This window comes from Aspergillus stella-maris (assembly GCF_047715825.1).
Source record: "Aspergillus stella-maris strain CBS 113639 unplaced genomic scaffold BDV14scaffold_18, whole genome shotgun sequence".
In the NCBI taxonomy this organism is placed as follows: domain Eukaryota; kingdom Fungi; phylum Ascomycota; class Eurotiomycetes; order Eurotiales; family Aspergillaceae; genus Aspergillus; species Aspergillus stella-maris.
In genome coordinates, this window is record NW_027396812.1 from 279,309 (window position 1) to 306,346 (window position 27,038).

General features: G+C 51.0%; 10 protein-coding genes across 10 annotated transcripts; 5 read left to right on the forward strand and 5 right to left on the reverse strand.

Moving 5' to 3' along the window:
* Window positions 1–353: 353 nt before the first annotated feature.
* BDV14DRAFT_170997 (putative secreted glycosyl hydrolase) lies at window positions 354–1,563 on the forward strand. The gene is made up of 2 exons (XM_073768316.1): window positions 354–666; window positions 738–1,563. Exons 1-2 carry the CDS (start codon window positions 490–492, stop codon window positions 1,269–1,271), a joined length of 711 nt encoding a protein of 236 aa, XP_073629628.1. The 5' UTR covers window positions 354–489; the 3' UTR covers window positions 1,272–1,563.
* A 109-nt stretch (window positions 1,564–1,672) lies between these two features.
* BDV14DRAFT_207936 (putative glycosyl hydrolase) lies at window positions 1,673–4,321 on the reverse strand (the record flags this gene model as incomplete). Its single annotated transcript, XM_073775278.1, has 1 exon — window positions 1,673–4,321. One exon carries the CDS (start codon window positions 4,319–4,321, stop codon window positions 1,673–1,675), a length of 2,649 nt encoding a protein of 882 aa, XP_073629629.1.
* Window positions 4,322–5,432: 1,111 nt separating this feature from the next.
* BDV14DRAFT_170998 (uncharacterized protein) lies at window positions 5,433–6,598 on the forward strand. The gene is made up of 3 exons (XM_073768317.1): window positions 5,433–5,667; window positions 5,722–6,401; window positions 6,450–6,598. The coding sequence occupies exon 2, from the start codon at window positions 5,742–5,744 to the stop codon at window positions 6,399–6,401; it is 660 nt and encodes a 219-aa protein (XP_073629630.1). The 5' UTR covers window positions 5,433–5,667; window positions 5,722–5,741; the 3' UTR covers window positions 6,450–6,598.
* BDV14DRAFT_171001 (uncharacterized protein) lies at window positions 6,599–7,673 on the reverse strand. The gene has a single exon (XM_073768318.1). It carries the CDS (start codon window positions 7,339–7,341, stop codon window positions 6,697–6,699), a length of 645 nt encoding a protein of 214 aa, XP_073629631.1. The 5' UTR covers window positions 7,342–7,673; the 3' UTR covers window positions 6,599–6,696.
* A 3,513-nt stretch (window positions 7,674–11,186) lies between these two features.
* On the forward strand, window positions 11,187–12,645 carry BDV14DRAFT_171006 (M20 family metallopeptidase). Its single transcript, XM_073768319.1, has one exon. It carries the CDS (start codon window positions 11,252–11,254, stop codon window positions 12,512–12,514), a length of 1,263 nt encoding a protein of 420 aa, XP_073629632.1. The 5' UTR covers window positions 11,187–11,251; the 3' UTR covers window positions 12,515–12,645.
* A 336-nt stretch (window positions 12,646–12,981) lies between these two features.
* On the reverse strand, window positions 12,982–19,507 carry BDV14DRAFT_198792 (non-reducing polyketide synthase spyA; the record flags this gene model as incomplete). The annotated part of the gene is made up of 2 exons (XM_073773041.1): window positions 12,982–18,801; window positions 18,869–19,507. 2 exons carry the CDS (start codon window positions 19,505–19,507, stop codon window positions 12,982–12,984), a joined length of 6,459 nt encoding a protein of 2,152 aa, XP_073629633.1.
* A 561-nt stretch (window positions 19,508–20,068) lies between these two features.
* BDV14DRAFT_198793 (phytanoyl-CoA dioxygenase family protein) lies at window positions 20,069–20,959 on the reverse strand (the record flags this gene model as incomplete). The annotated part of the gene is made up of 1 exon (XM_073773042.1): window positions 20,069–20,959. The coding sequence occupies one exon, from the start codon at window positions 20,957–20,959 to the stop codon at window positions 20,069–20,071; it is 891 nt and encodes a 296-aa protein (XP_073629634.1).
* Window positions 20,960–21,568: 609 nt separating this feature from the next.
* Window positions 21,569–22,626, forward strand: BDV14DRAFT_198794 (4-hydroxybenzoate octaprenyltransferase; the record flags this gene model as incomplete). Its single annotated transcript, XM_073773043.1, has 3 exons — window positions 21,569–21,662; window positions 21,717–22,011; window positions 22,074–22,626. The coding sequence occupies 3 exons, from the start codon at window positions 21,569–21,571 to the stop codon at window positions 22,624–22,626; spliced, it is 942 nt and encodes a 313-aa protein (XP_073629635.1).
* A 347-nt stretch (window positions 22,627–22,973) lies between these two features.
* BDV14DRAFT_198795 (cytochrome P450) lies at window positions 22,974–24,631 on the reverse strand (the record flags this gene model as incomplete). Its single annotated transcript, XM_073773044.1, has 3 exons — window positions 22,974–23,093; window positions 23,158–24,252; window positions 24,311–24,631. 3 exons carry the CDS (start codon window positions 24,629–24,631, stop codon window positions 22,974–22,976), a joined length of 1,536 nt encoding a protein of 511 aa, XP_073629636.1.
* Window positions 24,632–25,069: 438 nt separating this feature from the next.
* BDV14DRAFT_198796 (cytochrome P450) lies at window positions 25,070–26,848 on the forward strand (the record flags this gene model as incomplete). The annotated part of the gene is made up of 6 exons (XM_073773045.1): window positions 25,070–25,300; window positions 25,348–25,464; window positions 25,521–25,620; window positions 25,680–25,748; window positions 25,803–26,375; window positions 26,433–26,848. The coding sequence occupies 6 exons, from the start codon at window positions 25,070–25,072 to the stop codon at window positions 26,846–26,848; spliced, it is 1,506 nt and encodes a 501-aa protein (XP_073629637.1).
* Window positions 26,849–27,038: the final 190 nt, after the last annotated feature.

Sequence of the window (27,038 nt, forward strand, 5' to 3'; positions counted from 1 at the left end):
ATGTGAATTTCAGGTTGGGCGTGATGATATTTTGGAGGTCAAGAACGGTCAGATATATATTCCTGCAGACCCCCCTACTGCTTGACAACTGCAACCATTACCACCCCACGTTCGCTAGGTACACTAACAAACTACATTCCTTACTTCCCCGCGTAATGAAACAAACCCCAAACTCCAAACCCCCAGACGTCTCACTCGCAGAATCCAAGTCGTGAGTCGTAGCTCGCACCTCTTACCTTGCAAACAAACAATTCGACACTCGAGACAGACAAGAGACGATAAGTGGGCCTTTCCCTCACACAACCACTAACAACAACGGCAAAACAATAGCGCGCCACAGACCCAATTCCCCAGTCCCCACAGGCAATGCGAAATGACGACTCCAATCGGAGAAAATTGGGAAAAGGGGTCGAGGAGATCTTGTTCCTCGATCGTTGCTTTTTGATCGTCGCTTTTCTGATCTGATCGTCGTTCTTCAGGTTCGAGTTCATGATGCGCGTTCTATCGCTTTCGGTATCGTGCCTATTAGCGGGCCTTCTAGGGCTTTGCGCTGCGACGAATGAAGCTCAGAGCAATGGAACGCAGGGAATGGATCTCTTTGGGACGCATTTGCCTGTTAATTACGATGCTGCGTTGAAGAATGGAGTGGAGTTTGTTTTTGTCAAGGTAAGATCAATTGATCAACACCACCAACCATTCTACCCACGTTATATCAATACTTATTGAGGTGATGACAGGCAACAGAGGGTTCCAACCGCAACCTCCGCTTCAAATCCCAAACTGCCGGCGCACGCAAAGCCGGCCTCCTAACAGGCGCAATCCACTTCGCGACAGCATCAACCAGTTCCGGCGCTCAGCAGGCTGAGTACTTCCTCTCGCACGGCGGAAACTGGACAAGCGACGGGTTGACACTGCCCGGTGTACTGGAAATGGAAGGGAACATCGCAGGGAAACTGTGCCACGGGATGAATAGTACCAAGATCACGGAGTGGATGATGGATTTCTCAAATACGTATTTAGACGCCACGGGGAGAAGACCTATGCTCTTTCTTTCAGCGAAATGGTGGAACCAGTGTGCGGGGGATGATGAGAGTTTTGGAACAGAGCACCCGCTTTGGCTGGCGAATTGGGCGGATGAGATGGGTGCTTTGCCGATGGGATGGAAGGAGGCGGTGTTTTGGCAATATTCGGGATTTAGTCGGCTTGGGGGTGAGGCGGATGTGTTTTTTGGAACGGAGAGGGAGTTGAGGGAGTTTGCTTTGGGCGTTTGAATTTGTTGGTATAGATTGGTTTGTACATAGAGAATAGATGTGGATGGCAATTGGAATACTTCTGGGATGACCCAACCCGGCTTCCCTACTCAAACGAGCCCTGGCGGAATAAGCGCTCTACATTCACTGATTAAACAGCGCGGGAGAGCTAAGTCCAGTCCAAGGTTATCCTACTCTGATGATACCATAGCCGTGTTTAACCTTTCCCTGGTGAGCGCGACTGTTTGTTGTTGGGTATCTGGCAAGACCTGTGCTTACCGAGCCTCAATTCCCTACCAGAAATTGAAACGGATACTGGGAGCGGAATCTGCGAGGGAAAGGGGTATAAAGAATGATTTACGACGTTGCTAGAGTAAAAAGGATAGTATAATTGAGAGGCCCAAACTAAGTCCTGTCACACACTAAACAATGATGGGGTTCTCGGGGTGTCCGATATCCCCTGGTCTGACGATTCTGTTGGGGGTGTTGCTTCCCACCATCTCTACCGTCCATTCAAAACTGTCGAGGTTCCCAGTGTCAACTTCGACGGATATTTTGATTGCCTCCAGGGGTAGCAGGGTGATGCAATTGTCGGACCAAAATATTGGAGCCACCTGTTGGTTGTTTGCGTCAAACATTGTCAATTGCAGGAAGAATGCCGGTGCCTTGGTCAGGTTTTTCAATTGGATATGAATTTGGAGACCAGATGCGACACGTTGAGAACTTATGAAAAGAGCATCGACAGCAGCCGGCTGTAGATTATCGAGTCGTGAAAGGTTTGCGTACGATGTGACCGGGGTCGTATACCAGTTGGAATTGTCCCAGTCAAGAATGTCGCGCTGTGCCCTGAGCCAATATACGTTGCGGCTTAAAGACTCATCGGACGCTCCGTACAAGATCAATTGCAGAAATCCCACGTCATCCAGATCATCTAGTTCGGGAATATGCGAGATACGTTGGGACGTCAGGGGAAGGGTGCGAATCTCTGACTCTCCATTGCAAAGCGATTTCCCATCCGCGTCCACAAGATGCCAGGCGACCCTGCGCAAGCCCTCCCGAACACGGCAATGGTTGATGATGTAAATTGTATTGGTCGCGTAGTCCAGGGCGACATGTTCAGCCCTGGCACCGACTTTAGCCCCGAAATATGCGCCGCCCGGTTGGAGGTAGTAGTCAAAGAGCTGCCAGTGAAGGCTTGGCCAGGCTGAATTGAGCATCCAGTAGATGACGCCAGTGGCGGGCCGACCATCACTCTGTCGGATTGAGAAGGCCTCAAATTGTGCCCGAGTGGCTTCGTAGTCCGTTAGCTGAGCCTTGTAAACATAAGCCTCGCAGCTAACTGGAGGATCATAGCGGACATTTAATGCACTGCTGTAAATGGTCCGTGTATTAAAGGGGCTGTTGGCGGTCCCCATATGATAATGACGTGCATTGGGCCTGATCCAGAGTGATTCCTGCTCCTTATTTGTGAGGAATCGCTGCAGGCTTCCCATCGCAGGCGTACCAACTCCGGAGCCTTGCTCGGACATGAATCCAGAAGCCGCGCCGTATTTGGAACCATACCAATAGTTGGGGGGCACCCAATCGTAAGGGCCGTCCATTTTCATTCCAGACGGCTCGAGCTGCTCTGGATGACCGCGCATGCTGGCTGAGCAGATCACAGGGTTCGGCCAGCTCACACGCTGGAAGACATCGAGGTAGATTCGAGTCGCACGGTCGTCCGGCCAGTAATCTGAGCCGATCAAAAAGCCCAGAATGCAAGGATGGGCCTGCATCATCTGTGCTTCATGTAGCATTGATGCTGCCGCAACTTCGTAATCCCCACCAGTCCACTTTCTTCCGTCGGCGTTCTCAACATGGTCCCAACTCTCCCATTTGTCGCAACATTCCCAGCCTGGCAGTATCATGAGGCCCATGCGGTCGGCTAAATCATACAGCTCCGGATGCTCCTGCTTCCCTTCGAGTCGGATGGTATTCAGGCCCATGTCGATGGCGTAAAGGAAAATCTTCCTAACGCGCGCAATGTCGAAGCGCAGAAAGATATCCGGGGCGTATCCGGCTCCTCGGACCTGAAATGGCAGACCATTAACGCAGAACTGGCGGTCGTCGTGCTCATTGAGATCCGAAGTAACGGACCGGATCCCAAAGGTTACTGTTGGCGTTTTATCTGATACGACATCCCCAGCAACAAAGGCAGTCAACGAGAATTCATAAAGTGGCTGTGCTCCCCATGCAGCTGGCCACCAAAGATGTATCTGAGATTCCTCGAGGGTTGTTGTCAGAGTGACATGCGACGCTGATTTCATCGGAACCAACACCGTCTGCGAAAACTCAACAACCTCCTCGGTGTTGGGTATGTGAAGGCGGCAGAGGATCCTAACATCACGGGGTGTCAGGGAATGGTTCGTAAGGTTTACATCCACCACGATTCGCGCAGAAAAAGCCGTGGGTAACCCCGATACAACCCAGGGCGTTCTCACGGAAGGGTAGGATAGTGAGACAGGCCCCGTGAGTTGGAGTTCAACGTTTCGCCAGACGCCCATTCCGGAGTCGGGGGGATGAGGGTTCCAATCATTCCATCCTACAGCCAAGTCCCTGTTGTAATTCGTCGGATACGCTTGAATGAGAAGGCAGTTGGTCCCTGGCCGGACGCGACGAGAGATATCGTAAGATCTGCCGGCATAGGAACCCTTTTGAACATTGCTATACGCGACGATTTCGCCGTTGACAACAATGTCAGCCTTTGAACTGATTCCGTGGACGATCAGGAAGATATGTTGGTCTACCCCCAGGCTGGGAAGTAAAACTTCTTCACGGTATAACCAGGGGTCTTTGAATAGAGACCGCGGGAGTTTAGAAAGATGGTCAGAATAGAATAGATCATTTTCGTCGTAGACATTGGCTTGGACCAACCCCCCAAGGACTGTGGCTCTAGCTCCAACGCGATACCAATTTGTGACGTCGGCAGTGGAGGGTCGAGACAATTCCAGGACTGTCGTTTGGACATTTGCAGAATTCACGATGTGCCACCCTGGCACGACCATACGGTCGCCCGGATTCTCGAGTGCCATGACAATGCTGGTTGGAAAAGACAAGAACTCCCATCTCGAGACATGATGTTCGGATGGGTGTTGTGGTTCGTTGAGGAAGGCGCCATGCAGACGCTCTTCCTTTTTTGGTACGAAAGGTTAGGAGCTTTACAGAACATCTACGTGAAATTAACGTGGTGTATCTTGACAATGGGTATTCAATACTATTGGGACTATTATGCCAAAAGTAGGGCTCACTGTTGTGCATCATGGCGACCATGTCCCCAGGACTCGTAATTGCGCATAGTTATTATGCAGTACCTTAATGAAGTTAACCAACCACCTAACGTATTTCACGGATCGACTGACCATGTATTGCATACTAAACATGACCTTTTTAACTTTATTTAACGATGAAACAGTTAGCCAGCAGCCAAAAACGGCTACATTCGACGCCGTTTTGAGCGTCCTGCTAACGGGCAGCGGCCTTGGCACCTGTAGGTAATCGCACGGCCAGCAGGCTCCAACACCACGGCCGGTGCTGAGTCGGTTTCCCCTCCCCTCAACTCTTTAAGGAGGAAGCCATTTTTGGCTTCCCCCGCGACTGTCTCTTTCGCTGCGGTTCTATAAAGCCTTTAACGACCATGACATACTTACTTCCTTCCTCTCACTTTCAAGCGACTTAAAAACCCATCACCCACACAATTTTTCGCTTTCACTGCCTGTTCTAACCCCCCCAGAGAAGACCAGCCTCCGTTACCCTGTTCAACTCTTTCACTATTCAGTGATTCCATCCTCTTGCACGCCTTAGTCTGCCATGGGGCACTCCCTTTAGTCGGTTGGATTGGATGGTAACAGCGGCTTCAGCACTAATCGACTGGATGTCTTTTTAAATAATACTCCCAATGAATCCTTAGACAGTGCATTTAAGCCAGATAGTGACGATGGCGACACGGAGGATCATTCTAACAATGATGTTCCTGGACGACAAGAAGGACCAGGAACTCCCTGCGGCGCACCGCCTACAAGAGGCCAAATGCCTTGATGTCTCCCAGCTACGACAGAGACGCTATAGTCCAAGGACCCAGGCCAAGTAAATCCTCGCAAGCCAGAAAGTAAGCGAACTAAAAACTATGGTACTCCTGGGTCACTCAGCCGTCACCTCGTTGACGTTCACGTCGTACCATATCCAAAAGACGTTCGGGTTAAATGCAGCATCTGCGAGGAGCAGCTGGAGAGTAGTTTGGGCCCTTCGCTCTTGCCAGTCGCTATGGGGAGTAGCATAAATAGAGCATCAATTCCCGAGAGTCACCAGTTCCCTTATTTGTCCAAAACATCCTATTCAATTAACCTCCACTTCAACCAAGCTTCACAGTTAAATATGTCTAGTAAGTATTGCTTCTTATTGTTAGCTTCTCAGAATGGTGTGCTTACAGACGCAGTCTGAGATACCAAATATACAATGGCGCCGCTCAGTCACGAAGATTTAAGAACTGTTGTTTCCGCGCTGGCGCAGAAACTTGATTCACTGAACATCGACTATGCCGTAATGGGAGGCGCCGCCACCTGTTTGTTAAGTCCAGACCCGAGTCGAAGGACTGAAGACGTTGACCTTGTCATTCATGTTGATCATCGTATGATCACCGCCGATCGCCTTACAGCCCAGCTCCTCACATCCTTCCCGGCCGACTTCGAAGGAGTCAGCCAATTCGGACACACCATCCCAGCATACAAGCTTCGTCGACCCGGAGTAACCACTCGGTTGGTGGAGTTAGAAGTGTTCGACCACCGAACCTGGCCGCAGCGTCCCCAGTACAACATCCAGGTAGCTACACGGAGGACGCTGAATATCAATGGTCGAGGGGTCAAACTTTTCGGCCCTGAATGGATCCTGAGGGAAAAAATCCTTTCCCAGTATCAGCGCCAAGGTAGTGCCAAAGAAGCAACCAATATTCGTGATATTATCAATATGATCCCATTAGCTGTGCCAGGCAGACCAGAGCTCGACTTTAATCAAAACCGAGAGTTACAAACCACTCTGGCAAATCTTTTGCAGAAGAGACCAGCCTTGGCTCAGATTCTAAAGGCAAAGATCAAATGCAGCACTATTTTCCAAAACTAGTAAGTTTTTCTGCTACTTTCTTTGAGCCGATTAATGACTGAGTGTTAGAAATCCAAGGGTAAGACCCTTCTTCAGCCAATCGCAAGGTCATAGGATATGCGTAATGGACTTCTGTGACATCAAAGAGGGCTGGGCTGAAACGTGCTACCAAAGAACACTGGAGAGACACATTTTTACAATTGGACCGGACCCTAATGAATGTAGTTTAGGTATGTGTGGTAGCTAATATACATTGCTGTACTAAATTATTTCCCTGGTAGGAACACATCACGTAGTTGTAGCTAATTGTGAGCCATTATGAAAGAGGAATACCCCTCATATCTATTGGCATCTCTTTTCCTGAGCCTAGACGCTTTGAAATGCGTCGGTCAATGGGGCCGAAATTGGCCTCATGGATTCGACCAAAGTTGCGACTATACCAGTCCACTGCTTGTTTATCCGGACACAGATCGAGGACATCGTTGTCAACCCCTAGGTACCCTGTTATTAGAGATACCCAAGACCTTAGTGATTCGCCCCATGCAGAACAACCAGCGTCTGTTTCTTCGTCGATTGCAGCCTTAACAAAGCTTTCCACTAGTGCCTGTTCCAGTGGATAGTACAGACTGCCGTAACTTTGAAACCGCGTTGTTGGTGCTGTATCTCCTATTCTGGTCGAAGAGTGGGGTATATCTTCTTGGAAAACATGCGCAAATGAGTTCGGAATCACGTACACCTGCAAGGCTTTTTCTGCTGGATCACCCTTGGGATAATTAAATACTGCACAAGACCGGTCCAAGCGTTTATAGCCAGCATTTATTTCTTCCAAAACCTGCTCTGGGTTTGGATGGTCTTCCATAATTTCGGGCGGAGGGTCGCGTTTTGGAACACTTCGGCCGAATCCTGCGCTCTCAAGCCTATCAATAGCGTCTGTGTAGTTATCATCTTCCACCACAACCATGGGGGCCTACAGTGATAAGAATATCGTTAGCAGGGAAAAAGACGGTTTAGATTTACTACTCAAGGTACAGTTTACCCCAACAGCAATGGGAACCCCCAGATACCACATGGCGAGCGCTCCCCAAGGTATCACAGTGAGAGGTTGAAGGGTTTTGCAAAGTCTCATAGAGAGCCTGTCAGGCTCGGTCTGCCTCGGGCGTCTGAACATAGCTGCAGTGGAAAAACCAATTCTATCTGGTCTCTTTCGAGCAGATGTGAAGCTTTCCGCGGAAAAAGAAAGGTATAAGATAATGAGAGAAAGGAGGTAAGGAGGACGTTGTAAGAGGTTGCGGCGTGGACTTGGAAATTGAAACCAGGTTGTCAGCCTGCGTTCCGATATGGAGTAGTTATCTCGGAGATACAGGATCTTCCGTTCCGTAGTCTCATGGCTAGTCAGGATTGGTACATATTGAGCGTCTCGGTAGGCGTCAGGCTAGTATTCATACGTCTGAATTATCAAATAATGAAGGTCTTGTTTCTCTCAATCTAGCTGCAAACGGCGGTTTAAATACACGAAGAATAATAATCGATCTAACCTGACAGAGCAGGTAGAAGAGACATAACTTTTTAAACCGTGGAAATATCAGAAAAACTCTGTATAAATCTCGGTAATTGGAAGTCGATATTCCGACTTCCCAAATAGGAAAATGCCACATATGACTAGCGGTCACATACGGTCGACAGTACAGTATGAGGAAAATCGGAGTTATGACAATAATAAAAGACGATTAAGAGGAAACATGTGCCCCCTTTCTGTTCGCAGAAGAGCAGGCCACAGTGGGTACCTCTGCTACATGTTTAACCTAACTATTGCTCTCAGCTTAGATGGGATTTGTCCTGTGAAGCAGCAGCTCACTTGATCTAAAACCTTGTTTGATCTATTAACAAGGCTTCTGCCTATCGCCCGGTAGCTGGGGGTCCACAAGCGCCGAAGACTCGTGGTGGGTAAGGAATACTGGGTTAATTAGATAGAAAGCAAATATTGTATCATCGCTGCTGCGGAGCATTACTCTGGTTTTTTGCTAAGTGTCGTACTCCAGTACACCTGGATCGCGCCTGGGCTTCTCCCTGGATATCGCTCCGAGAATAATCTTGTGACCTCCGTCCAAGGCCGCTTCCCATCTCCCTTCAGCTCCAGTAGAAGATTTACCTCTTTGGAGGACCATTTCTTACTCTTCCTCAAGCTTCCCTTACCCTCCCCGCAAGCATGTCGATCTTGTTCGATCCCATAGGAGGAGCTTAAGCTCAAGCGGCTAGTTTCCCGTACATCTCCGGCTTCACATACTGTGGGTGAAAAGTCTGACATGCAATGTGGTAGAGCACGTTTGAATAGCCAAGAAAGGAATTGCAAACGCTGCTTGATTAATAGTGACACAAAGTGAGAACAAAGGGCGGTGAAGGAGTCACCCCCGGACGGGGAGGGGAATCGAGACCATTTGCGAGCGCCCTCGTCCGAGTGTCGCGCCTTTCGTTTAGCACCTGTGCAGTGTCCACTGACGCGGTGATAGGATGCACCGGGACTGGCGTCGTGTTGGGATGGGCGCAGTTGTTGACCGTCATGAATGTGAGGATAGTCGCTTGTCTGAGTGCTGCCATCCTGACTACTCGCCCTTTCGCTAGAATCTTGGTGATGGCCAGGTGGGCCGTGAAGAATGGGTGGAGGGTCGGGATATGAACAAATCGCCTAGGAATCGATAATGCTGTCGACAGCTGATGGGACTGAGAGTTGGAGGTCAATATCTCCCAAGACCCGTGGTTGGCAAGGATTACCAGGTCAATGAGAATGTCGTCCTGTGCATCTGGAAGCCTCAAGAGCTCTTCCAAGATGTCACCCGAGCTAGATATACTCGGGGACGATAGACCATGGGATACCCGTGTTGTCCTGAAGATCGCGGCGATTAATCATATCTGGTTCTGAGATGTGAGGCGCCGAATTGTTTGGAGATGCCGTGGCGTGGCTAGGAGTCTCTGAATGTGTATACGGTTATGGTGCAGTTACACCCCGTGGTTGGAATTGGGAGCTTGACGGCGGGACATGGCTGAGTGTCGGCACTGGTAGGCACACAAACTTCGGCCGGTGGCCGCGCAGGGAGGTGATGCCTGGGAGGTGGCAGGGTTCTTGGAAAGGAATCATGGCAAGGTTTGGAGCGACGGAGATTTTTGGTTCTTGGAGAGGATGGCTTGGGTGACTTGCGTGGTGGGGATGGCTTCCTGGAAGTAGGGGAGCCCACGGCTTGAAGCTGTTCATGTGAAAAGCGGGAAGCATATTATGGGCAATAAGGGAGTTTTGCGGCTATATTGTGGCAGACGAGTGATTGGAAAGAGGAAATGAAGAGGAGAGGAAGGGGATAAAAGGTGGAGGGTAAAGTGCAGGTTGCGGGAGTATCGAGTTAAGATGCAACCTTTGCGGGCTCGATCGGCCTCTTTATACTTGCACTACCGAATTCCATCACTCTCACCAGTAAAAAGCACCAAGGCGAGTTTCCCCCCTCGGCATCTTCATCGAGTCTGCTGACGTGTCCGCCTTGATCCGCGAGCACCACCTGAGGGCCGGGATCCGGTATCCTGTGCTAATCGTATCTAGGCGCTGCAGCTCCTACACTCGCATGTCAAACATGCTGAAATGAAGGGGATGTGGCAATTTTGCCATTGGCTGGTAAGCAGGGCAAAGATACGTAAATAGATCGACCCTGGTCGAGTTCGAAGACAACTGTGGAGGGGAGAAGCCAGGTCACCCAGGTGTCACTCGTACGCCGCAAGCCAGACCCGGTACCTGAATGACCAGGAGCTCGCCCTCCCCATACAGAAATTGGGAAGCCCAGCCGAAGAAACGGATAAAGGGATTTGAGATGGGAGACCACAGAACGAACGGTTGAGGATCCAAGAGTCCCCGAGAAGCCCAATGCGGTGGCATGGCTAGAAGAACCAGCCAGAAACTCCATACATCGCTCATCACTTGGCGGAGAGCGCGTGAACAGGCCCATCACACAGCAATATTCCGCAGTAGCACCGAATCAGAGGTGAAAGAAATGGCTCAATTTCCGATGAAGCCGTCCAGATGACCCGTCGGTGACGCCGGAGCTGAAGAGAAGGGGGTGGTCGAAAAGAGGGGAGTGGAGCGCGCCATGATGGAAAAGGGCAGTCGTCGGGTAAGGCGGCATCTTGAAAAGGAGGCAGTACACCGGGTGAGGAGGACAGGAGAGGGAAAAGGAAGAGAAAAGTGCGTGGTTGTTCGAGGGAGCGAGGCCGGCTTATATAGATAGATGCAGCGGACGGGCTAAGGCGGCAGGGGAAGGCCGCAAAAGCGGAGAGAAGGCGACGCGATGCCCGAAGCGGTCAACATTATACCGCAAGGGGCAATGGCAGCCATTTCCAGCGCCCTGCTCACGGTGTCATTGTATACCCTTTATATCTTAACAACTAGATCTATTAAGGACTTGTAACTTATAATATAGCTTAATTATATAGTATAGAAGCCTATGTTGAAAGGATTTTTTCTGATTATAAGTACGACCTTGAGTAACTAAAATTACATGTGTAATTTTGGTATTTTTCTGTATTGGTATAGTATAAACTGGAAGGTATTTTAAAAATAAGACTAGAAGGCTTGTAAAGGCCTACTTAAATTGTATACTTAATGAAATACCTTAACAAGCACTTCTTGTTGAGATATAGAAGGTTAAAAAGTCATATTTAATATGCAATACAGGTCGGTCGGACTACCCGTGCGGACGGTCGACTAGTGAAATACGTTATTTAGCTGCTACTGACCCATCATGCCCCACCTGCGCCCTTGGGTGATTATCAGCATTTCCATATTTCCCGCGGGAAACACCATTAACATCTCTACGACCTCTAACCCAACAACCACAATGGCACACCCCAGCATATCCAGCATCCTAAATTCGGGTCAGATAGACCTGGCGCCCTACGAAACCCTCTACAAACATTTCCACTCAAACCCAGAGTTATCGCTGCAAGAAGAAAAAACAGCGGAAAAGATCGCCGCCCACTTACGCTCTCTCAACGCCTACCAAGTCACCACTCATATCGGCGGATATGGCCTGGTCGGTGTTCTCAAGAATGGACCTGGAAAGACTGTTCTTCTCCGTGCGGACATCGATGCACTACCAGTCAAGGAACTAACGGGTCTCCCCTACGCAAGCACCAAGACTATGCGCGATGCAGATGGGAACGAGAAACCGGTTATGCATGCTTGTGGTCATGATATGCATATTACCTGTCTACTCGCTACCGCGGAACGACTGGTGAAGTTGAAAGACCAGTGGAGTGGTACGCTGATCGTCCTCTTCCAGCCTAACGAAGAGCGCGGTGCCGGAGCACAGGCCATGGTCGACGACGGGCTCTACGACAAGATTCCTGTTCCTGATGTCGCGTTGGGACAGCACGTTATGCGGCTTCGGGCTGGGAGTATTGGATGTCGCGTTGGAACGATCATGGCGGCGGCGGATAGTATGAAGATTACTGTATTTGGGCGCGGCGGCCACGGCTCGCTGCCTCATCTGACTGTTGATCCGGTTCTTCTAGCGGCGCATATTGTTGTCCGGTTGCAAGGGATCGTGAGTCGTGAGGTCGATCCCACTGATCTTGGTGTTTTGACAGTGGGAAGTCTTCAAGCGGGTCAAACGGAGAATATCATCGCCGACCGTGCAGAGATCGGGATCGACTTTCGCAGTGTAAAGGTCGAGACCAGAGAAAAGATCATCGAGTCCGTCAAGAGGATTGTCAAGGCTGAGTGCATGGCTTCAGGCTCACCAAGGGAACCCATCTTCACCTCTACCCGCCGTTTCCCGCCAACGGATAATGATGATAGTATCGCAGGCCAGCTTGCAGTGACCTTTGGGGAACACTTTGGCGAGCAGTTCGACGGAGATACACCACGGACAAATGTTAGTGAAGACTTTTCGACCCTGGCGACGAGTAAGGGCGTTCCGTGCTGCTTTTGGTTCCTGGGTGGGATTGAGCATGGCCTTTGGGATGAGGCGCAGGAGAAAGGGACCACTGCTGAAATTGCATCGAATCATTCTGCACTGTTTGCTCCTGCTATCCAGCCTACTCTTACTGCCGGGGTCGACGCGTTGTGTGTGGGAGCCTTGACATTTTTGACGAATTAAATGTTAATGAGATGTACGTTGAACATATGTAATTCACCATAGGCCTTTTTCTTTTTCTTCTCGCTCTCTCCGTCTCCCAAATTCTAAAAGATGTGACGGTTCTGCTGCTACCACTACCTAGAAGCTTAGGGTGAGGAGGGGAGGGGCGGGAATATTATTACGGCGGGATGCTTTTATTATAAATTGGCAAGAAGAGAGGAGGTTGGCAAATTGTACATGGCCGCCTGAGGGAGCTTTACCTTCATGATATCCCTGCTTTAACGCGTTGATTAGACTCTATGTTGGTTTGTCGTGGATACATGTAGGTGATATAATAATGAGCAGGGTTTGCCAGGACAGCTGTCAACTCCAGACGATATTAGCTTAATGAGGTATGAGGACGTGCATGTCAAGTGAAATATTCAAGATCTCAGTCTCGCATCAGTGTTGAAGCACCTCCAAACTACATAGTCATTAACATCATCACTCTAGACACAGGAAGAACATGAAGATCCACTCTTCTTTGCAACAATCACCCGAAACACACTTGACTCTTTACTACCATCATCAGACCAATCCACCTGATCAAAGCCTGCCCCGAGTAGAATGCGTTTCCACAGCTCCTCGCTGGCAAGGACATGCTGCCGCTCGTCTTCAAACAGCCACCACCCCTCAAGCAAACCAAAGACGCAGTCCAGCCACCACAAGTCCCGCGTAAGCTCAAGGAGGCAAAGTAAGCCGCCTGGCTTCAATAGTCTAGCGCAATTTCTCGAAGAAATGGATAGGTTCTTGGTCGCATGAATGCAGTTGGACGAGATGATAATGTCGTAGTCTGCCTCGACGGTGGCAGGGAGTTTCTCAATGTCGAGAGTAGAGTAGTCCAGTTGGTGATAGGCCGAGAATCTCCTACGCGCTTGAGCTACCAGTGCAGACGAGATATCGGTGAATGTGTACCGGAAGTCGACGCCGCTCGCTGTCAGCTGCTGCAGGATGTACTCTGTTGTCCCGCCCGTGCCTGCGCCTATCTCGAGGATCTTGACAGTGCTGTGACGCGAGAGTCCCTGGCTGAGGAACTTGCCCAGCATCAACGTACCCATCTTGAACATGGGCGTGTTCTTGTACACTTCCTGCATGAGCTTTGTGCTGGACGGGCTGCCGAATAAGAGGTGCAAAGGCTCTGCTCGACCTGCGAGGCAGTCTGCTAGTCGCGACCCGGTGCAATTCAGGAGATCCAACTCTGAGCGGTACTTGGGGAAATCTCGAATCATGGCCTGATGTAGTACCAGTGACTTCTCTATCTTGGCCGGTTTGGACGTTCGCACTCGCCCTGAATCCGACGGCTTTATGAATCCTGTCTGCTCCAAGATGGTGTAATAATGCAAAACCACTTTGTCATGCCGTGGGATATGAGGCACTGGGATAACGAGGTCCCCGGTAGATAGCCGCTGCAAATCGCAGCCCAAGAGTGAGAAGGCCTCCAAGATATACGAAAGAACCAGATCTGTGTGTCTGGAATGGATGTGCTGATAGTACGCTGCGAAACCAGCCATCTCGGCGCATGCACCAATTTCTTGACGAATCTCGCCAAAGAATTGCATCCGGTCGCCCTTGACAGGCACGACAACTTCTCGTATACCGGCATCTACCGCATCGAGGTTGAAAAACGTTGGCTCCGACTCCGTAGGTACGTTGTCCCCATTACAGACAGCGAGACTCCGTGATAGATCTCCCAATGTCGCCGACTCAGGCTGCTGCATCAGGTCAAGCTTAACGCCAAACCTATCGAAGAGTGTGGACTCGAGTTCCATTAAGGATAAAGAGTCTAGACCTAGGCTCTGAACCTCCGTCTGCGGCAGCAAGCTCTCACTGCTGCTCATGAACTCCGCGAGGATCTGCACCAGCGAGGAGAAGTGTTTCTCCCATGCTACGGGAGAGCTGTCAGAACGAGGAGTCAATTGACGGGTGGATTTGACGTCGTCGGAGATGCTTGCCCTAACCCGACTGCAAAGTGACTCAAATGTGTGCTCTTCGACGCCATATTGAATACGTATATCGACGTTAAAAACCTCGCGAATTCGACTTTCAAGCTCGGTGACACCGAGAGAGTCGACGCCACCCTGCGATAAGCTTGAGTTCGTTGCGAGCGTTTCAGCCCGAATGCCTGTACTTTCATAGATTAATTGGGATATGGTATCTTCCACCTCGTCCGCCTGTGGGACCTCCTCCCCCGAGGGGTTCGTGTCCTCGATAGAAGGATTCTCGATGCCCTTTGCACGGTCCAAGATTGTTCTTAGCGATGAAATAGGCAGCTTGATGTATTTTGCGTTCGTGACCGTCACAGCTAGAGCCCCTGTCGCTGCGTCAAAAACGTACGTATCGCAGATGAGCTCTGCATCGCGTTTCTGGGTGTACTGCACAAGGGCCTTCCAAGGGCCGTTGGTCGCGGCCAGGTCAGTGTATGTGCGCACACCACCGATACCGTGGCAAATAAAAACCTCTGACGGCCCGCATGACGGTAGAGCGAGCGCCTGCATCTCGGCAGCAAGGATGAACTGGTCCATCAGGGCATGATGGCAGCTTTTCTGTCCTGCCGCGCGGCGTGAAATGGACGGGAGCTCAACTAGGGCTGCGGCCTGAGACTCGTTCATCACAAGCGATTTGATACCCCGGTAGTTAAGCTGGTAGTCAACAACGCGGTCAAGGAGTTTGTAGACAAGGTGCCCTTGAGCTACCGCAGTATCAGCGCTAGACAAAGTCTCTTCCAGGGCAGCGTATGCCACCTGAGGCGTGATGTTCTCCGGCCCAGGGCTGGTGCAAAACAGCGCAGTGGCATGAACTGTCACCTCAGAACCAGTACGACTTGTTACGGTCAACCCCCAGCTATCCTGCGCGTCTCTCTGAAGCAGAAGGTTTAGGTCGTGAGTTGTCCCACACCCCAAGGCTGCATGTAGCTGGATGCTGTCAAACTGCAACCCGTGGCCGGTCGGATCCATGGGCCGCGATATGAAGCGAATCGCATGTGTAGCGAGCTCCATGTACAAAGAAACAGGGGCAAGGCGTTCTCCTAAGACTAAGCGACCTTGGATAAGCTCCTCGTAGTGACTGTGAGACTGGTTTACCGCAAACTCAAAGGAATCTGCGTCTCGGTCAACAGACGAGACGAGGGATAGCAGCGGACTCTCGGCTTGCCCCTGCGAGTCGGCGGTCAAAACATTCCTATCTTTGTACGGAACCCAGTGAGCTGTCTCATCGAACTGATACCCAGGTAGACTTAGAGGCTGGTGGCGAGGTCTCTCGGACTGGTGATGGAGCCAGAACAGAACGTCGACACCCTCGGACCACAATTGGCAGGTAGTATCGACTAAAGAGCCCAATGCATCTGGGCCTGCCAGATGCGAACCTACAAAGGAGTGACCCTTGTGGATTTTGGGATCCAAGGCAGATCGTGCAAGTGACACGCCTGAGGAGGAAGACCCTGCTTCGACCCAGGTGCACTGTCCGAGATCCCTTACAATGCGAGATACAGCCTGCCAGAAGAATACAGGACCGCGAGAGTGCTGAGCCACAAGCTCCGGAGTGAAGAATGACCAGCTGATTGCTTCCGAGCAAGTCTCGATCGGGATATTTGGGGCAGAGTATTTGATCGTACGAGCAAGCTCCGTGTACTCCTCGATCAAGCAATCCATCAGCGCGGAGTGGTAACCATTGGTAGTCTTCAGCCGCTGGGCTTTGCAGGTCGTGGTCGCCTCGACGGCTTGAATTGCTGCTTCTGTTCCGACGAGCACATGGCGAGAAGGGCCGTTGAAGCAGGCAATCTCTACCTTGTGATCTAGAACAGAAGCAATCAGAGTTTCTGCCCCATCGCGGTCAATTTCAACAGCTAACATGCAGCCTCTTTGCGCCCCCCATTTCTCCCTGACCAGCAGAGCACGACCTACCACCAGCTTCAGGCCGTCCTCGAGGTCTACAACACCAGCAACGCACATGGCAGTCAATTGACCGATACTGTGACCAATGATGCGTTGGACGGGGAGTCCACAGTCGAGCCAAGCGGCGGCACAGGCGTACTGAATGGAGAAAATGATCGAATGCAGGAGAACGACATCTGTGAGCGGCTCAGCCATGAAGATGTGTGGGAAGAGACTGCTTCGCCCCATTTCTCGTAGGTGTTGATCACATTGTAGCAAGTGATATTGCAGGAGTTTGGAGGAATCGTAGACTTCACGATTTAGGTGGACAATGTTTGACGACTGCCCTGCGAAAACCAGAACAACCGGTTTAGGGACTGCTGCAATTGATAGGAGTGGTTTGCTAATAGTGTCCGAAGCAAAATGAACGAGCTGATTCTTCAGCTCAGACAAGTTGCTGAAAGTGAACATGGCACGATGGCGGAAAGCGCGGTTCTGTTGCTGTGCGATATGGAAGGCAACGGCGGCCACGGGTCGTGGAGTGTCGTGTGCCAACATCCTCTCTAGCGCAGAGCAGTACTTGCGTAGGGAACTTGTTGAGCGCGCAGCCAGGAGGACAGGATGCCGCTTCTGGTCCTTCTGTAGGTCAACGATCGCTGGTTTGGCCAAACTCTGGTGGTAGCGATCGGGACTGTCACAAACAATCAGCGCCGCGTTGTTCCCTGATGCCCCATAGTTGTTCACACACGCTATTCGACGCTTGACATGCCATGGTTGTAATGCGGCCGGGATTTCCATGTTATCGGGCTCTAGGGGTGCAATGGCTGGATTTATACTTGTGAATCCCGGCTGTGGCGGCACCTGGGCATGTTTCAGCATCAACAGCACTTTGAGAAGGGCAGCAATTCCCGACGCTGCTTCCGTGTGTCCAATGTTTGCCTTCAGGGTCCCAAGGCGTAGTTTTGGGTCACTGCTACTGCGTTTGAAAACTTGTCGAATACTCTCGCATTCGATCGGGTCTCCCTTGGGAGTTCCTGTACCGTGGGCTTCCACGTACGACACAGCCGCTGGGTCGAGCCCTGCTGCTGAGAGAACGCGATGCTGCAACTTCATCTGTGCAGCGCAAGAAGGGACTGTGATTGTGTCGCCGGCGTCGCATTGGGTAGTGCCAGATCCTGCAATGACGCCCAGGATATCATCCCCATCGGCTAAGGCAGAAGAAAGCTTCTTAAGCAAGACAAAGCCACATCCCTCTCCGCGACAGTACCCTTTTCCTCCGGCCTGGAATGATTTGCATGGTCCTGAAGGGTCGAGGAACCTTGCGGCCTGTAGATTATCGTGGATAATAGGGCTACAGATGACGTTTACGCCACCTGCCAGGGCCATCTCACATTCCCCTATGCCGAGGTCTTTGCATGCTTGGTGAATCGCCACGGCAGAAGAGGAACACGCAGTGTCAATCGTCAGAGACGGTCCCTCCCATCCAAAGTGGTGACTGACCCGGCCGGCGACGAATGCTCGTGATGTCCCGGTATAGGAAAATGCCGTCGGCTTATGCGAAGCAATGTTGTGGTCATAGTCTGAGCCTGCCACCCCGACATAGCAGCCGACATCAACTGAGCGCATCTTGTGAGAGAGATAGCCCGACGATTCGACAGCCTGGTAAGCGACCTGGAGTGCAATCCTTTGTTGAGGATCCATGTATTGTGCTTCCCTAGGCGAGACCCCGAAGAATTCATGATCGAATCCGGCGGCGTTGGCCATGTAGTTTCCCAAGGGACCGTCTGCCGGTAGTCCATCCCTCCCCGGTGGTGGATGTCCTGCCATTGATTGCCCGGATTTGAGAAGATGCCAAAGTTGGTCGAGCGACTCTGCACCCGCAAAGCGTCCTGCCGCCCCAATAACGGCGACAGCATGATTCGGGTAGTTGATTGTCTCTCGAATCTCTGTTCTTGGTATAGGCTGCAGGTCTGGAATGCCTCGTGCTAGGCTCCTTGGAATCCCTAACTCGAGGAGTGTTCGTGTTTTAGAATGACAACTAGCGAGCAAAGTTGCTGTCTCGTTGACTACCGCCACCCAGTTCGCGCGCTCAGTCATGATACACCGAAGGCATTCTTCGTGGAGTGGACCTCCAGTGCTCAGAAGCCTGCCAGTTGTATTCGATCTCACTGGGACCTGCAGTGTGGCCGTAGTAGGAAAGGACAATGATGGATCCGCGGCACAGTGGCCCAGTAGGTCGCTGAGTGCTTGTACATTTTTCCGAGTATGGTATCTCCCATTGATTGGTATTGTGGTGGCTTTTAACCCATGCCCTACAAGAGATTGGCGGAGGGCTGGTATTTCAGCGATGGGTGCTGTGACGGTGAACACTCTGTCGTCGAGCTGAACCGATATGTACGCCTATCGCAGGTTAGACCGTCTCGGCGCTTTCCTGGATTCCTGGCTTTCCCGTGGGGATCTAACTTACATTGGGATGCGAGACTAAGGCTTGCTCGATGTCCGCTTTTGCAGGGTTGGGGCTTTGGTGCACTATAAGACAGCCAGTCCCACCACCGTCCGTATAGCTGATCTTATCCAAGTCGACATAGGCCCCAATGCACATGGCAAGGCGGATGGCCACACTCGCGTTATGAGCCAGCTGTGATTTATCCGCAGCACACGCCAACGCGGTGGCACTCAACAGACCGGTACAAAGCCCCTGGAAACCGCCCTGCTTCGCCGACAACAAAATCTGAGAATGCGAATCTCCATCGACGTCATACAAACCTCTCGTGCTTTCCAGATACTCAAAGTACTGGACAAAATGTATGATGACTGTAAGCGGTGCGAGCAGTGTGTTTGGGAGTGAGGGCGGGATAATAAGCTCGTAATCGTCTTCGTCAATCCACCGTGCCAAACACCCAACCAAGTCCCCTGAAGGTGAGCTGAGGAGAGGATTTGCCTGGACAAGGTGCACCCATAGCTTCGGGAGCGCCCGGACAGCCTCAGCAATACCCTGGAGATACGCCTCGCTGCCAAGCTGGGCGCCAATGTTCCTCAGGTCATCAGGGGAAGGGGGAGAAGTTTGTGAGCCACAAAGCACGAGGGAAGGTAGCGGGCCCGTCATAGCGAAGTTGAAATCGCCACTAGGTATGGACCCTGGTGAGAACGAAGGGGATGTTGTAAAAAAGGCAGTAAGGTTATAAGGCGGGAGAGCTTAACGCGTAGAAATGGGCGAGAAGTGCTTTCGGGGTCGCGCCGTCCCTTACCGCAGGTCAGGAATTAGTGTATGGCTGGGCTGAGCGGATCAGTTGTTGCAGAAGACGCACGAGGTAGGTAGTAACTGTTCAGGTATGCTGATGGTCATTCGAGGTCTTGTCTCTGGAATTGAACGCGTTATCTGCAATCCATGCAACCACGCAAGGCGCGGATGGGTCTTTGCCCCTGCCGGATTTCGTCGTATTGTATCCTTTATTCCATTGATTGTTATAGAGTGGGTCTTCTTCACTACACTCGAAAGGACTGTGGCAGGAGTCTTGTTGGCCTGGCATTCTTTCTTCATTACCTACGTGGTCAATGATCCGTCGAGATCTCCTTCGGATTTATATTCCTAAATTCACTGTGATTTATCGTCTATGTCTACCTAGCTGGCTATCACTATATAGAATCATCAAACAACCTCAGAGCCTTATGCATTCAAGGATACATTAGACCTCAACCCCAGCTTCCCACCAAGTTCATTCATGTCGAGTGTCCACAGCCCCCCCGTCATGGGAGGATAGACGGATCTCCACGCCACCATTTTTTGCGCAAGAGGTGTCATACTCTCCAGGATATCCCGGGGAATATTAATCGAGGACTCCTGAGGCGTGAGATAGCATGGCTGCATGCAAAGAGACAGCGCTCGTCGATAATAGTCCTGGCTACGGTTGTGCCCACCGCCGTGAACCAGCTTTCCGCTGAAGAGGAATGCATCCCCAGCCTTCATCTCCGCGGGTACTGTTTGCTCCGGACTTCCAAGTTTATTGTAGTCCGGCCACTGATTGCTTTTTGGAATCACTCTCGTCGCGCCATTTTCGTCGGTAAAATCGGTCATGGCGAAGAAGAAGTTGAGAAGCGCCTCGGGCGCCGGAGGGCCCATCTTATTGAAGACGGGAAAGATCACTTGGTCGCGGTGGAGGACTTGAGCCTGGTTTCCTGGTCCAGTCTCGAGAAACGCGTTTGAGTTCATCCAATAATCCCCGGCGTCTTTACAAAAGGCCCGCTCACAGACTTGGTGGATAAGCTCGTGGTTCAAAATGTCGTGTCTGAAGGTAGGCGAGATGTAGGCCAGATGGCCCAGTCGCTTCATGTTCGCTCCTAGGAAGTTCTCTTGAAAGTCATCTGCTTTGCGGCCTCCGGCTTTGAGCTTTGACAGATACGGTTCGATTTCGTCGTTCAGGGCTTTCACTTGAGTAGTTGAAAGAAGGCCCTCTACGATCACGCCACCATCCTCCTGGATGATTTCGTAGATGGCATCAGCCCCGGCCAAGGCGGGAATATGTCGAAGCTTCGGAGTGAGATTGTTGGAGATCGTCATGGTATGACTAGCTGATATTGCTACAACGATGATTGTGTAGAGAAACTCGCCAGCAAGCAAATTTTTCGCAAGCAGATCAACAGCGATGTTGCACTGAAAACTCAGAACCGAGCACTTGCGGCAGATCACACATTCCATAATCACTACCATGCGCTGTACATAATATCATCTCTTCTTCATACCGACATCATCGGGGTTGTCTAGTAGCCGAGGTTCCAGCCCCTCGCAGGAGGTTGCAGTACGGTGAATGAATGGATCTTCTTCACAGTGAGGGCTACGGTGAAGGCTACAGTGAAGGTCCATAGGTCTCGTAGCTCCAATGCACATATTACTTTTAGCCCCTTGAATGTCGTGATACATGCCTGCCCTTGAATATTTGGGTCCAGGTCTCCCTTGCAGAGAGTTATATGTATCGGCATCCCTCTCGACAAGGCTCCGCCTATCCACGTACTTCGCTATCTTTCTGCAAGGGTTCAGGTCAGGGATCAGCGTGTCTCGTCATCTCCACCTCGTCCGTGGGCTCGTGGCGGTCTCGGACTCACCGGCGACAGAATAACAAAACGGTGCCAAAGGCTTCTCACTTACACTGGCCAAACTATTGCCAAAACTATGTCTTCTAGTAGCTTTACCACTCTGTGCAAGGACCTGCTTGTCCTATCCAGATTTCACAAATATAATCCGATTCTTGCCACGTTTGCCGGAGGTTAGCTACCGCATTTATGCCAATATCAGATTTACAATGACTAACACTCGCTAGTATGGGGAACACTGCTCGCCGGGCTGTTCAGAATCGAACAAGATGTCGACGCTCCCGATATTGCCACCGTGCTCTCCAAGACTGGGCAGTGTTTCTTGTATACCTACATCCTTTGCGGTGCAGGCATGGTCTGGAACGACTGGATCGACAGGGACATTGATGCGAATGTCGCACGCACAAAGCAACGCCCTCTGGCTTCTGGTCGAGTATCGACTACTACTGCCTTTCTTTGGATGATGGTACAGTACTACGTGGCCTATCTGATCTTGGATAACCTCCTAGACGGGCAACAGATGTAAGTGTTCTCTCTCTACGCAACACACCACCACCAACAAAGCCTAACCTATATTATATTAGAGCCACGTCCTTGGTACCAACAACAATTGGCACAATTCTCTACCCTTTTGGAAAACGTCCACTCGCACGCAAGTTCTACCTATACCCACAATACATACTCGGGTACACCTGCGCCTGTCCAGCAATTACCGGGTGGGCTGCGATCAACGGCCCTTCCTCCGTATCTGACCTCTCCGCAAGCTGGCTCCCCATAGCTGTTCTCGTCTTCTTCTGGGTGCTCTACCTCAACACAGCCTACAGCTACCAGGACGTAGCCGATGACGTGAAAATGCAAGTCAACTCGATGTACGTCTTTGCCGGCAACAAGATCAGTAACCTCCTGGTTATACTTGCTGGAACTGTCTTGTGTAGTATCCCCTTTGTGCTAAGGTCCCTTGGCTCTACGTGGCTTTGGGTCTCTTGGATGGGTGTTTGGTCGTTATCGTTTGTGGAGCAGCTTGCTAGATTTGATCCCAAAAGTCCGGCGAGTGGGGGGGTTATTCATAAGCGGAACTTTGCGCTGGGTATGTGGACTATTGTTGCTTGCTGTGTGGAGTTGGTGTTTACCACGTAGAGATCATGGTGGTAAAGGCTTGGGTGATGGCTTGGGGCAGGGGGGGCAGGAGGCTTAGAGGCCGTTGGGGGTGACGGAATACCAACTGAGGCATTGATATTGTGTACGGGCAAGTTGAGGCATGAGATGAGAGTGATTTGATTTGTTCAGTCTTGGCTTGGTCATAGGTCTTTTTTTTATTTTTCGGCAACAATCCATTGTTTATCCAACCCAAGGTGACGTTATATTCTAACAATTTCCGATGGATAGAGGATTTGGAAAAGAAAAACATTGTAAATAAACATTGTAAATCATCCAAATTATTACTATAAATCTAGCTACGAATGGAACAAAACATCCAACGACACCTATCTACTAAATCCATGGCCAACCCTCTTCTTGAACGTAACAAAGTATTCCCTGCTCGGCGTACCAAGCGCAGATATCTTGACAGCCTCCATCTGCGCCTGCGGGTTTGTGTCCGATATCTATACACAGTATTTGTCAGTCAGGTGTGTTCCAATCAAGTGGATAATTTGGGAGCCAGCCTACCTGAAAGTTCTGGACCATCTGGACCAGCAGCTTTGACATATTGACCCGCGCAAGATGCTGGCCACTGCAGACGTGCTTTCCATGCCCAAACCAGATAGCCAAGTGCTCCATTGCTTGTCGTCGCTCAGGAGTCGCCTCAAGCCACCTCTCCGGTCTGTAATCCTGCGCATCCTTGCCGTAGAGGTCAGCGTTATAGTGGATTGTTTGTTGCCATGCGGTAACCGTTGTCCCTGGAGGAAGATTATACCCGCAGAGCTGAATTCCCCCAGGGCCAATCTCGCGGTCCATACCGTGTTTTACAACAGAGGAGAGCCGGAGAGCTTCTTTAAGTACGGCGCCAAGGTAGTCTAGCTTGGAGATGTCGGTCCATTTTGGTGGATTGGATAGTCGGCCCTCTTCCTGGGCCGTCAGAATCTCCGTCTCCAGCTTTTGCAGGATGTGCGGATGCTTGACCAGGTAGTAGATTGTAAAGGCAACCGTGGCAGACGTTGAGTCACTACCAGAGAAGATCAGAAGTAATGTTGTAGCAACAAGCCTTTCCATCCCATATGTATCTGGATGGGAGTCTGAAACTTGTACGAGCCGATCTAGGAGGTCACCACGATGTTTGACGCCACTCTGTCTGTCTTCCAGCCGTCCGGCGACTCGAGACACCGCGAGGGGAATCAAAGGGTTACCAACAATGTCACCGCTGCCAAAGCACGATCTCATACGGATCTGGAGTCTTTTCACCCAGGGGAGGATATAAAACCACTGCATGTCCCGCGAAATTGACTTGCTTTTGGCGAGGACATCACCAACGTCCATCTCATTGTCCATGTAGCCTAGGTCGTCGGAGAATGCAACATGGTTGAGCGTATCAATTGCCCAGTACGAGGACCAAGAGCTAATATCCACTATTGCCTTCTGTTGGATATGTGATATGAAAACAGCATGCTTTTCCTCGAGCTTTGTCTCCATATCGATGCTTGTAGCCATGCTGAACAACGGGGCAATGGGTCGCTTCAGGGTAGAGTGCAATTGCTCGTCGACTACATTGCCGATGGACAGACTGTCAGGGTTGCTGAAGTCAACGCCGAATCTATAAAAGGGTCCCTGATGTCTGGTTAGCCTTAAACTGCCGAGGGAATCTGGAGCGTGGTGATTTGCTCACCTTGACCTGGATCGGTTTCGTTCGGTACAGGACTGGAATTCCCTTCGGGTCTCCAAGGCTTAAGCGGTTCGGTCCAATTCGTACCATGGGGCCATACTTCGCGTGAAGGTCCAGGAGGATTAAACCTGGCGTACCTTTCCAGACATGGTAAGCAAACCATAGGTCCGTGAAACTGGCGACAAGGGGCCCCGGGACGGACCAGAGCCGGAAATAATGATGAAGAAAGCGAGCGACTAGTATTGTCGCAGCAATGGAGACTAGTATAGCGGGGCCTGGATTTCCAGTATCGAATTGGAGCTTGAAGAGCCCTTGGGTTGCCATCATGAAGGTAATGAATCTGTCCTCGGAGGGCCTGAAATTGGGTCTTTTGACAGGTCGAGTTGAAAGCCCGAGACCTCTCTGGGCTCAGCCATCGAGTCTGCACGAGCAACAGCCATTTGTTGCCCCTGGCCGGGAACCGCACAAGGCGAGCTGTGGTTACTCGGCGGTGGCTCGTTAAAGCGAGGGGATGCAAGGGACTGCTGCTCCGGCTTTGGCCCAGCATTCTTCTACGAACATGCTGCGCTTTCTCTCGTATGCAAGGATGGATTGATGCAAGGCACTTGGTCCACACCTGCGACGAATGCCAAGTTTACCGTTAGTGCAACAGCAATGCCGTGACCAGCGGGACGTCGGCTTAGAGATGGGTTGGGCAGCCTCAACACTGGCTTGTCTATGCTGTCGAGGTGTCACGAAGAAGTCACTGAGAGAAACGCCACCATGGAGTGGCCACCAAAGATTGCGGGCTTGAATGGCACCGAGCACTACAAGTTTTTCGGGGTCGTGATATGTCTATTATTCCTATTTTTCGTTATCAATGCGCCGCCAAAGTCAGCACTCCATGGAATACCGTTGATTAATGGTGACTCTGGATTCCCCTTCTTGCTATTCAAGAGAAAGTTGAGGTTCTTGCAATGTAGCCAGCAGTTGTTTGATGAGGGCTTCTCCAAGGTGAGTTGGACCGAACCAAGACTGGCACGACTAACAGTTTCTAAAAGTCAACGTCTGGCTTTAGGATCATGAGTCACCGCGGCGAGGTAACGGTGCTACCATCCGCCTGTGCTAACGATTTGCGAAACGATGAAAGACTAAGTGCTCGAGAGGCTATCCGGGAGGTGGGTGTTTAACATGGCCGTATTAGAAACATTTTGATGTTGACACTGGTAATAAGGAATTTCTCGCGCATATGGCAATCTTTGGCCCAATTACAGGAGGTCCGCTGACAGATGAGGCTGTCAGCAAGAGCATGATCAGGATAACGAGGGCTCTAGGTAGGCAGGATCTACTGATCTGTGGGACCAGTCTAGTAAATGTTGACATGAGATCAAAGGGCCGTGGACATCACCCATGTCAGAAGAAATTGAACTCTGCTTGCAGGAGCATTGGACAGATAGTGAAGGTGTGTTGAATTGCCCTAGAGTGGTCCATCGTACACACTGACCCCGGAGACCAGACTGGCACGAGGTGCGCTTAGCTGACGGTCTCCTCCGCATGGTGGTACGGGTCTCTGCTCGAGCTTTCCTAGGAGAACGTTTAAGTCGTGATCCGCGATGGATTGAGGCAACCCTGGGGTATATGGCCGAGGGACTGACCTCGGTCTTTACACTACACCTTTTCCCAAAGTGTCTACATCGCGTGCTCCAGTGGGTGCTGCCAATGTGCCGACAGACTAGAGCGCATCTCAAACAAGCGCACACCCTGATGAAACCGGAGATAGAGAGAAGGAACAAGATGAAAAAGAAACCCGACGATACTATGACCTGGATGGAGGAGGCCAGTGCCGGTTCGTCGTATGATCCGGTGGCTGCTCAGCTGTCTCTCTCGTTTGCTGCGACCCATACCACATCTGACTTTCTCACAAAGCTGCTGGTTCACCTAGCACAGAACGAGGGTATTGTATCAGAGCTACGCGAAGAAATTACGCGCGAAGTCCCGGGCCCAGAAATAGACAAACAGTGCATCGCCCGGCTAAGGCTGCTTGATAGCGTCATGAAGGAATCGCAGAGAATGAGCCCTCTTTCACTTGGTACGATGTAATGGCGCACAATATTATATTCCGAACATGCTGACTTTGAGACAATAGCAACAATGACGCGCCGTGTTCGAAAAAGCTTTAAACTTAGCAATGGTCTTGAACTCCCCCCCGGATCGAATGTCGCCGTTTCAACCGCGTCAATGAGAGACGCACAGTTCTACGCAGACCCTGACACCTTTGACGGGCATCGGTTCCTCAACCTGGGGTTGTCTGGCAAAGAGCACCGGCATCACTTTGTTACTACAAGTGAGAGTCATCTCGGGTTCGGGCACGGCTCCCACGCATGCCCGGGCAGGTTCTTTGCAGCCCATGAGCTGAAGATCTTTCTATGTCATATTCTGACAAAGTACGAGTTTAGACTTCCTGACAAGCACGAGCCACAGTCATTGATAGCAGGGTTTTTCGCCTCCAGCAACCCGGACACTAGGATGCTTATTCGCCGACGCAAGGAGGTGGCTATTTGAGCAGAGTGTACTCCGTATCTTAGCGGTTGATTAGCATAAAGAAGTTCCTCATTGCATTGATAAGTTGAAGTAAGGAGTTTGGCCTGCATGTTCCGTTCATATCCTGGCAACGTAATACCTTAACCCCTTGCCTGAGCTCTTTCTGCAGATCCATCAACATGTATCACTGTGTCGTTGGCAAGTTCCCCTC

Excerpts from the sequence above, each read along its gene's own strand:
- BDV14DRAFT_170997 (XM_073768316.1), top strand. The coding sequence starts at position 490 with ATGATGCGCGTTCTATCGCTTTCGGTATCGTGCCTATTAGCGGGCCTT. Across the intron at positions 667-737 it reads TGGAGTTTGTTTTTGTCAAG|GCAACAGAGGGTTCCAACCG; the intron begins GTAAGATCAATT and ends AGGTGATGACAG.
- BDV14DRAFT_170998 (XM_073768317.1), top strand. The coding sequence starts at position 5,742 with ATGGCGCCGCTCAGTCACGAAGATTTAAGAACTGTTGTTTCCGCGCTG.
- BDV14DRAFT_171001 (XM_073768318.1), bottom strand. The coding sequence starts at position 7,341 with ATGGTTGTGGTGGAAGATGATAACTACACAGACGCTATTGATAGGCTT.
- BDV14DRAFT_171006 (XM_073768319.1), top strand. The coding sequence starts at position 11,252 with ATGGCACACCCCAGCATATCCAGCATCCTAAATTCGGGTCAGATAGAC.